Source organism: Electrona antarctica, assembly GCF_951216825.1.
Source record: "Electrona antarctica genome assembly, chromosome: 21".
Taxonomy (NCBI): domain Eukaryota; kingdom Metazoa; phylum Chordata; class Actinopteri; order Myctophiformes; family Myctophidae; genus Electrona; species Electrona antarctica.
This window is the reverse complement of record NC_136802.1, coordinates 2,979,680-2,990,382: the sequence shown is the minus strand read 5'-3', so window position 1 is coordinate 2,990,382 and position 10,703 is coordinate 2,979,680. Positions and strand designations below refer to the sequence as shown.

The following is a 10,703-nucleotide window of genomic DNA, read 5'->3' as shown; positions in this document are numbered from 1 at the left end:
GTGGAAGTGGAGCCTCCTCCCCACTTCCGTTTCGTCCTCACAGTCACGCAACTTCATTCTAATATAAATCAAAATCATCTAAGCATATATAGTTGCTTAGCAGAAAAATAAATGAAAAAATAAGCTCTAAAATATATTTTTAAATATATTTCCGTGAACGGATATGGCAGCTTCATTACACAGATTTCGGGAGGGTGTAGTTCCAGACTATGTAGCATTCGGAGATTGTGGAATAGTTGTCTGGCTACACGAGACTACAGCCACCCATCCATACCTGATGAGTTGCAGAGAGGTGGGCTGCTTGATCTGCTGGTAGTAGTCTGGGTACTCCCTGCGCGAGGGCAGCGTGAGGAAGGGCTCGGAGAGGAGCTGGCCCTGGTTGTTCCTGCATCCCCGCACCGCCTCGTACAGCTGGAACACGGGGCTGGCCATGTCCATGCTGGAGCTCTGGCACTCCGCCTCGGACTCCACCTCGTCGTAACGCACCGAGCCTGGAGGACGCAGAGCACAGGAGAAGATATTCACTAGGGGTGTCAAAAGAAATCTATTTGAATTAGAATCGCAATTCCGTTATGAAAGATTCAAAATCGATTCATAATTTCCAAAAATCGTTTTTTTTTTTTTTTTTTTACAGGTGTTTCCACTACATGGTGTCTGTGATATGAAATGTAAGCTCACCCTAATCACAGTAAACATGTCTTCAGTCATTCTCAAGTTACTGTATAGTCACTTCAGTTCAAGACTGGAGTAGATTGTGATGAAATCCTATGTATTGAATCGAGAATCATTTTGAATAGAGAATCGTTTTGAATCTGGGAAAAAAATGCCTTTGAATTTTTTTCAATTTTTCAATTTTGAATCTAATCGTGACCCCAAGAATCGGAATCGAATCGTGGGACACCCAAAGATTCACAGCCCTAATATTCACATTCACCTCATCGTAACGCACCGAGCCTGCGCAGCGCAGAGCACAGGAGAAGATACTCACATTCACTAAAACATGTCTTCTTCTACATCCTGACAGTTTTCTGAAGAAAACGTTATCAGTGGTAGTCAAACTTTTATCTGTATTTGGCCACGGACCCCCCATCTGAAAATGTTTTTTTTTGTTTTTGTTATAAACATTAGCTGACTTTTTTTGAGAGCGAGTATTACTCTACTTCAGTGGTTTGAGAGCGAGTATTACTCTACTTCAGTGGTTTGAGAGAGAGTATTACTCTACTTCAGTGGTTTGAGAGCGAGTATTACTCTACTTCAGTGGTTTGAGAGAGAGTATTACTCTACTTCAGTGGTTTGAGAACGAGTATTACTCTACTTCAGTGGTTTGAGAGAGAGTATTACTCTACTTCAGTGGTTTGAGAGCGAGTATTACTCTACTTCAGTGGTTTGAGAGAGAGTATTACTCTACTTCAGTGGTTTGAGAGAGAGTATTACTCTACTTCAGTGGTTTGAGAGAGAGTATTACTCTACTTCAGTGGTTTGAGAGAGAGTATTACTCTACTTCAGTGGTTTGAGAGAGCGAGTATTACTCTACTTCAGTGGTTTGAGAGCGAGTATTACTCTACTTCAGTGGTTTGAGAGAGAGTATTACTCTACTTCAGTGGTTTGAGAGAGAGTATTACTCTACTTCAGTGGTTTGAGAGAGAGTATTACTCTACTTCAGTGGTTTGAGAGAGAGTATTACTCTACTTCAGTGGTTTGAGAGAGAGTATTACTCTACTTCAGTGGTTTGAGAGAGAGTATTACTCTACTTCAGTGGTTTGAGAGAGCGAGTATTACTCTACTTCAGTGGTTTGAGAGAGAGTATTACTCTACTTCAGTGGTTTGAGAGCGAGTATTACTCTACTTCAGTGGTTTGAGAGAGAGTATTACTCTACTTCAGTGGTTTGAGAGCGAGTATTACTCTACTTCAGTGGTTTGAGAGAGAGTATTACTCTACTTCAGTGGTTTGAGAGCGAGTATTACTCTACTTCAGTGGTTTGAGAGAGAGTATTACTCTACTTCAGTGGTTTGAGAGCGAGTATTACTCTACTTCAGTGGTTTGAGAGAGAGTATTACTCTACTTCAGTGGTTTGAGAGAGAGTATTACTCTACTTCAGTGGTTTGAGAGAGAGTATTACTCTACTTCAGTGGTTTGAGAGCGAGTATTACTCTACTTCAGTGGTTTGAGAGAGCGAGTATTACTCTACTTCAGTGGTTTGAGAGAGAGAGTATTACTCTACTTCAGTGGTTTGAGAGAGAGTATTACTCTACTTCAGTGGTTTGAGAGCGAGTATTACTCTACTTCAGTGGTTTGAGAGAGAGTATTACTCTACTTCAGTGGTTTGAGAGCGAGTATTACTCTACTTCAGTGGTTTGAGAGAGAGTATTACTCTACTTCAGTGGTCTGAGAGCGAGTATTACTCTACTTCAGTGGTTTGAGAGAGAGTATTACTCTACTTCAGTGGTTTGAGAGAGAGTATTACTCTACTTCAGTGGTCTGAGAGCGAGTATTACTCTACTTCAGTGGTTTGAGAGAGAGTATTACTCTACTTCAGTGGTTTGAGAGAGAGTATTACTCTACTTCAGTGGTTTGAGAGAGAGTATTACTCTACTTCAGTGGTTTGAGAGCGAGTATTACTCTACTTCAGTGGTTTGAGAGAGAGTATTACTCTACTTCAGTGGTTTGAGAGCGAGTATTACTCTACTTCAGTGGTTTGAGAGAGCGAGTATTACTCTACTTCAGTGGTTTGAGAGAGAGAGTATTACTCTACTTCAGTGGTTTGAGAGAGAGTATTACTCTACTTCAGTGGTTTGAGAGCGAGTATTACTCTACTTCAGTGGTTTGAGAGAGAGTATTACTCTACTTCAGTGGTTTGAGAGAGAGTATTACTCTACTTCAGTGGTTTGAGAGAGAGTATTACTCTACTTCAGTGGTTTGAGAGAGAGTATTACTCTACTTCAGTGGTTTGAGAGAGAGTATTACTCTACTTCAGTGGTTTGAGAGAGAGTATTACTCTACTTCAGTGGTTTGAGAGAGAGTATTACTCTACTTCAGTGGTTTGAGAGCGAGTATTACTCTACTTCAGTGGTTTGAGAGAGAGAGTATTACTCTACTTCAGTGGTTTGAGAGAGAGAGTATTACTCTACTTCAGTGGTTTGAGAGAGAGTATTACTCTACTTCAGTGGTTTGAGAGAGAGTATTACTCTACTTCAGTGGTTTGAGAGCGAGTATTACTCTACTTCAGTGGTTTGAGAGCGAGTATTACTCTACTTCAGTGGTTTGAGAGAGAGTATTACTCTACTTCAGTGGTTTGAGAGAGAGTATTACTCTACTTCAGTGGTTTGAGAGCGAGTATTACTCTACTTCAGTGGTTTGAGAGAGAGTATTACTCTACTTCAGTGGTTTGAGAGAGCGAGTATTACTCTACTTCAGTGGTTTGAGAGAGAGTATTACTCTACTTCAGTGGTTTGAGAGAGAGTATTACTCTACTTCAGTGGTTTGAGAGAGAGTATTACTCTACTTCAGTGGTTTGAGAGAGAGTATTACTCTACTTCAGTGGTTTGAGAGAGAGTATTACTCTACTTCAGTGGTTTGAGAGAGAGTATTACTCTACTTCAGTGGTTTGAGAGCGAGTATTACTCTACTTCAGTGGTTTGAGAGAGAGTATTACTCTACTTCAGTGGTTTGAGAGAGAGTATTACTCTACTTCAGTGGTTTGAGAGCGAGTATTACTCTACTTCAGTGGTTTGAGAGAGAGTATTACTCTACTTCAGTGGTTTGAGAGCGAGTATTACTCTACTTCAGTGGTTTGAGAGAGAGTATTACTCTACTTCAGTGGTTTGAGAGCGAGTATTACTCTACTTCAGTGGTTTGAGAGCGAGTATTACTCTACTTCAGTGGTTTGAGAGCGAGTATTACTCTACTTCAGTGGTTTGAGAGCGAGTATTACTCTACTTCAGTGGTTTGAGAGCGAGTATTACTCTACTTCAGTGGTTTGAGAGAGAGTATTACTCTACTTCAGTGGTTTGAGAGCGAGTATTACTCTACTTCAGTGGTTTGAGAGCGAGTATTACTCTACTTCAGTGGTTTGAGAGAGCGAGTATTACTCTACTTCAGTGGTTTGAGAGAGAGTATTACTCTACTTCAGTGGTTTGAGAGAGAGTATTACTCTACTTCAGTGGTTTGAGAGAGAGAGTATTACTCTACTTCAGTGGTTTTGAGAGAGAGTATTACTCTACTTCAGTGGTTTGAGAGCGAGTATTACTCTACTTCAGTGGTTTGAGAGAGAGTATTACTCTACTTCAGTGGTTTGAGAGCGAGTATTACTCTACTTCAGTGGTTTGAGAGAGCGAGTATTACTCTACTTCAGTGGTTTGAGAGCGAGTATTACTCTACTTCAGTGGTTTGAGAGAGCGAGTATTACTCTACTTCAGTGGTTTGAGAGCGAGTATTACTCTACTTCAGTGGTTTGAGAGCGAGTATTACTCTACTTCAGTGGTTTGAGAGAGAGTATTACTCTACTTCAGTGGTTTGAGAGCGAGTATTACTCTACTTCAGTGGGTTGAGAGCGAGTATTACTCTACTTCAGTGGTTTGAGAGAGCGAGTATTACTCTACTTCAGTGGTTTGAGAGCGAGTATTACTCTACTTCAGTGGTTTGAGAGAGCGAGTATTACTCTACTTCAGTGGTTTGAGAGAGAGTATTACTCTACTTCAGTGGTTTGAGAGCGAGTATTACTCTACTTCAGTGGTTTGAGAGAGAGTATTACTCTACTTCAGTGGTTTGAGAGAGCGAGTATTACTCTACTTCAGTGGTTTGAGAGCGAGTATTACTCTACTTCAGTGGTTTGAGAGAGAGTATTACTCTACTTCAGTGGTTTGAGAGAGCGAGTATTACTCTACTTCAGTGGTTTGAGAGAGAGTATTACTCTACTTCAGTGGTTTGAGAGAGAGTATTACTCTACTTCAGTGGTTTGAGAGAGAGTATTACTCTACTTCAGTGGTTTGAGAGCGAGTATTACTCTACTTCAGTGGTTTGAGAGAGAGTATTACTCTACTTCAGTGGTTTGAGAGAGAGTATTACTCTACTTCAGTGGTTTGAGAGAGAGTATTACTCTACTTCAGTGGTTTGAGAGAGAGTATTACTCTACTTCAGTGGTTTGAGAGAGAGTATTACTCTACTTCAGTGGTTTGAGAGCGAGTATTACTCTACTTCAGTGGTTTGAGAGAGAGTATTACTCTACTTCAGTGGTTTGAGAGAGAGTATTACTCTACTTCAGTGGTTTGAGAGCGAGTATTACTCTACTTCAGTGGTTTGAGAGCGAGTATTACTCTACTTCAGTGGTTTGAGAGAGCGAGTATTACTCTACTTCAGTGGTTTGAGAGAGAGTATTACTCTACTTCAGTGGGTTGAGAGAGAGTATTACTCTACTTCAGTGGTTTGAGAGCGAGTATTACTCTACTTCAGTGGTTTGAGAGAGCGAGTATTACTCTACTTCAGTGGTTTGAGAGCGAGTATTACTCTACTTCAGTGGTTTGAGAGCGAGTATTACTCTACTTCAGTGGTTTGAGAGCGAGTATTACTCTACTTCAGTGGTTTGAGAGAGAGTATTACTCTACTTCAGTGGTTTGAGAGAGAGTATTACTCTACTTCAGTGGTTTGAGAGCGAGTATTACTCTACTTCAGTGGTTTTGAGAGCGAGTATTACTCTACTTCAGTGGTTTGAGAGCGAGTATTACTCTACTTCAGTGGTTTGAGAGAGAGTATTACTCTACTTCAGTGGTTTGAGAGAGAGTATTACTCTACTTCAGTGGTTTGAGAGCGAGTATTACTCTACTTCAGTGGTTTGAGAGCGAGTATTACTCTACTTCAGTGGTTTGAGAGAGAGTATTACTCTACTTCAGTGGTTTGAGAGAGAGTATTACTCTACTTCAGTGGTTTTGAGAGCGAGTATTACTCTACTTCAGTGGTTTGAGAGCGAGTATTACTCTACTTCAGTGGTTTGAGAGCGAGTATTACTCTACTTCAGTGGTTTGAGAGCGAGTATTACTCTACTTCAGTGGTTTGAGAGCGAGTATTACTCTACTTCAGTGGTTTGAGAGAGAGTATTACTCTACTTCAGTGGTTTGAGAGAGAGTATTACTCTACTTCAGTGGTTTGAGAGAGAGTATTACTCTACTTCAGTGGTTTGAGAGCGAGTATTACTCTACTTCAGTGGTTTGAGAGCGAGTATTACTCTACTTCAGTGGTTTGAGAGAGAGTATTACTCTACTTCAGTGGTTTGAGAGAGAGTATTACTCTACTTCAGTGGTTTGAGAGAGAGTATTACTCTACTTCAGTGGTTTGAGAGCGAGTATTACTCTACTTCAGTGGTTTGAGAGCGAGTATTACTCTACTTCAGTGGTTTGAGAGCGAGTATTACTCTACTTCAGTGGTTTGAGAGCGAGTATTACTCTACTTCAGTGGTTTGAGAGCGAGTATTACTCTACTTCAGTGGTTTGAGAGCGAGTATTACTCTACTTCAGTGGTTTGAGAGCGAGTATTACTCTACTTCAGTGGTTTGAGAGAGAGTATTACTCTACTTCAGTGGTTTGAGAGCGAGTATTACTCTACTTCAGTGGTTTGAGAGCGAGTATTACTCTACTTCAGTGGTTTGAGAGCGAGTATTACTCTACTTCAGTGGTTTTTGAGAGCGAGTATTACTCTACTTCAGTGGTTTGAGAGCGAGTATTACTCTACTTCAGTGGTTTGAGAGAGAGTATTACTCTACTTCAGTGGTTTGAGAGCGAGTATTACTCTACTTCAGTGGTTTGAGAGAGAGAGTATTATCTACTTCAGTGGTTTGAGAGAGAGTATTACTCTACTTCAGTGGTTTGAGAGAGAGTATTACTCTACTTCAGTGGTTTGAGAGAGAGTATTACTCTACTTCAGTGGTTTGAGAGCGAGTATTACTCTACTTCAGTGGTTTGAGAGAGAGTATTACTCTACTTCAGTGGTTTGAGAGAGAGTATTACTCTACTTCAGTGGTTTGAGAGAGAGTATTACTCTACTTCAGTGGTTTGAGAGCGAGTATTACTCTACTTCAGTGGTTTGAGAGAGAGTATTACTCTACTTCAGTGGTTTGAGAGAGAGTATTACTCTACTTCAGTGGTTTGAGAGCGAGTATTACTCTACTTCAGTGGTTTGAGAGAGAGTATTACTCTACTTCAGTGGTTTGAGAGAGAGTATTACTCTACTTCAGTGGTTTGAGAGTGAGTATTACTCTACTTCAGTGGTTTGAGAGAGAGTATTACTCTACTTCAGTGGTTTGAGAGCGAGTATTACTCTACTTCAGTGGTTTTGAGAGAGAGTATTACTCTACTTCAGTGGTTTGAGAGCGAGTATTACTCTACTTCAGTGGTTTGAGAGAGAGTATTACTCTACTTCAGTGGTTTGAGAGCGAGTATTACTCTACTTCAGTGGTTTGAGAGAGAGTATTACTCTACTTCAGTGGTTTGAGAGAGAGTATTACTCTACTTCAGTGGTTTGAGAGAGAGTATTACTCTACTTCAGTGGTTTTGAGAGAGAGTATTACTCTACTTCAGTGGTTTGAGAGCGAGTATTACTCTACTTCAGTGGTTTGAGAGAGAGTATTACTCTACTTCAGTGGTTTGAGAGCGAGTATTACTCTACTTCAGTGGTTTGAGAGAGAGTATTACTCTACTTCAGTGGTTTGAGAGCGAGTATTACTCTACTTCAGTGGTTTGAGAGAGAGTATTACTCTACTTCAGTGGTTTTGAGAGAGAGTATTACTCTACTTCAGTGGTTTGAGAGCGAGTATTACTCTACTTCAGTGGTTTGAGAGAGAGTATTACTCTACTTCAGTGGTTTGAGAGCGAGTATTACTCTACTTCAGTGGTTTGAGAGCGAGTATTACTCTACTTCAGTGGTGAGAGCGAGTATTACTCTACTTCAGTGGTTTGAGAGCGAGTATTACTCTACTTCAGTGGTTTGAGAGAGAGTATTACTCTACTTCAGTGGTTTGAGAGAGTATTACTCTACTTCAGTGGTTTGAGAGCGAGTATTACTCTACTTCAGTGGTTTGAGAGAGAGTATTACTCTACTTCAGTGGTTTGAGAGAGAGTATTACTCTACTTCAGTGGTTTGAGAGAGAGTATTACTCTACTTCAGTGGTTTGAGAGCGAGTATTACTCTACTTCAGTGGTTTGAGAGAGAGTATTACTCTACTTCAGTGGTTCTCTTGAGAGCGAGTATTACTCTACTTCAGTGGTTCTCTTGAGAGCGAGTATTACTCTACTTCAGTGGTTCTCTTGAGAGCGAGTATTACTCTACTTCAGTGGTTTGAGAGCGAGTATTACTCTACTTCAGTGGTTTGAGAGCGAGTATTACTCTACTTCAGTGGTTTGAGAGAGAGTATTACTCTACTTCAGTGGTTTGAGAGAGAGTATTACTCTACTTCAGTGGTTTGAGAGCGAGTATTACTCTACTTCAGTGGTTTGAGAGAGAGTATTACTCTACTTCAGTGGTTTGAGAGAGAGTATTACTCTACTTCAGTGGTTTGAGAGCGAGTATTACTCTACTTCAGTGGTTTGAGAGAGAGTATTACTCTACTTCAGTGGTTTGAGAGCGAGTATTACTCTACTTCAGTGGTTTGAGAGAGAGTATTACTCTACTTCAGTGGTTTGAGAGCGAGTATTACTCTACTTCAGTGGTTTGAGAGCGAGTATTACTCTACTTCAGTGGTTTTTGAGAGCGAGTATTACTCTACTTCAGTGGTTTGAGAGCGAGTATTACTCTACTTCAGTGGTTTGAGAGCGAGTATTACTCTACTTCAGTGGTTTTTGAGAGCGAGTATTACTCTACTTCAGTGGTTTGAGAGCGAGTATTACTCTACTTCAGTGGTTTGAGAGCGAGTATTACTCTACTTCAGTGGTTTGAGAGCGAGTATTACTCTACTTCAGTGGTTTTTGAGAGCGAGTATTACTCTACTTCAGTGGTTTGAGAGCGAGTATTACTCTACTTCAGTGGTTTGGGTTTGAGAGCGAGTATTACTCTACTTCAGTGGTTTTGAGAGCGAGTATTACTCTACTTCAGTGGTTTGAGAGAGAGAGTATTACTCTACTTCAGTGGTTTGAGAGAGAGTATTACTCTACTTCAGTGGTTTAGAGAGAGTATTACTCTACTCAGTGGTTGAGAGAGTATTACTCTACTTCAGTGGTTTGAGAGCGAGTATTACTCTACTTCAGTGGTTTGAGAGCGAGTATTACTCTACTTCAGTGGTTTGAGAGAGAGTATTACTCTACTTCAGTGGTTTGAGAGCGAGTATTACTCTACTTCAGTGGTTTGAGAGCGAGTATTACTCTACTTCAGTGGTTTGAGAGCGAGTATTACTCTACTTCAGTGGTTTGAGAGCGAGTATTACTCTACTTCAGTGGTTTGAGAGAGAGTATTACTCTACTTCAGTGGTTTGAGAGCGAGTATTACTCTACTTCAGTGGTTCTTGAGAGAGAGTATTACTCTACTTCAGTGGTTTGAGAGAGAGTATTACTCTACTTCAGTGGTTTGAGAGCGAGTATTACTCTACTTCAGTGGTTTGAGAGAGAGTATTACTCTACTTCAGTGGTTTGAGAGAGAGTATTACTCTACTTCAGTGGTTTGAGAGAGAGTATTACTCTACTTCAGTGGTTTGAGAGAGAGTATTACTCTACTTCAGTGGTTTGAGAGAGAGTATTACTCTACTTCAGTGGTTTGAGAGAGAGTATTACTCTACTTCAGTGGTTTGAGAGAGAGTATTACTCTACTTCAGTGGTTTGAGAGAGAGTATTACTCTACTTCAGTGGTTTGAGAGAGAGTATTACTCTACTTCAGTGGTTTGAGAGAGAGTATTACTCTACTTCAGTGGTTTGAGAGAGAGTATTACTCTACTTCAGTGGTTTGAGAGAGAGTATTACTCTACTTCAGTGGTTTGAGAGAGAGTATTACGCTACTTCAGTGGTTTGAGAGCGAGTATTACTCTACTTCAGTGGTTTGAGAGAGAGTATTACTCTACTTCAGTGGTTTGAGAGAGAGTATTACTCTACTTCAGTGGTTTGAGAGAGAGTATTACTCTACTTCAGTGGTTTGAGAGCGAGTATTACTCTACTTCAGTGGTTTGAGAGAGAGTATTACTCTACTTCAGTGGTTTGAGAGAGAGTATTACTCTACTTCAGTGGTTTGAGAGAGAGTATTACTCTACTTCAGTGGTTTGAGAGAGAGTATTACTCTACTTCAGTGGTTTGAGAGCGAGTATTACTCTACTTCAGTGGTTCTCTTGAGAGCGAGTATTACTCTACTTCAGTCCTGGGTTTGAGAGCGAGTATTACTCTACTTCAGTGGTTTGAGAGCGAGTATTACTCTACTTCAGTGGTTTGAGAGCGAGTATTACTCTACTTCAGTGGTTCTCTTGAGAGCGAGTATTACTCTACTTCAGTCCTGGGTTTGAGAGCGAGTATTACTCTACTTCAGTGGTTTGAGAGCGAGTATTACTCTACTTCAGTGGTTTGAGAGCGAGTATTACTCTACTTCAGTGGTTTGAGAGAGAGTATTACTCTACTTCAGTGGTTTGAGAGAGAGTATTACTCTACTTCAGTGGTTTGAGAGCGAGTATTACTCTACTTCAGTGGTTCTCTTGAGAGAGAGTATTACTCTACTTCAGTGGTTTGAGAGAGAGTATTACTCTACT

At 40.5% G+C, this 10,703-nt stretch overlaps 1 protein-coding gene across 1 annotated transcript in view; it reads right to left on the bottom strand.

The window, feature by feature from the left end:
* LOC306913801 (protein polybromo-1-like) overlaps nt 1–10,703 on the bottom strand; it is an 89,718-nt gene that overhangs the window by 41,572 nt on the left and 37,443 nt on the right. Inside the window, exon 11 of the mRNA XM_079490614.1 lies at nt 265–491. Coding sequence (XP_079346740.1) covers nt 265–491 — 227 coding nt within the window. The remainder of the gene's footprint in view (nt 1–264; nt 492–10,703) is intronic.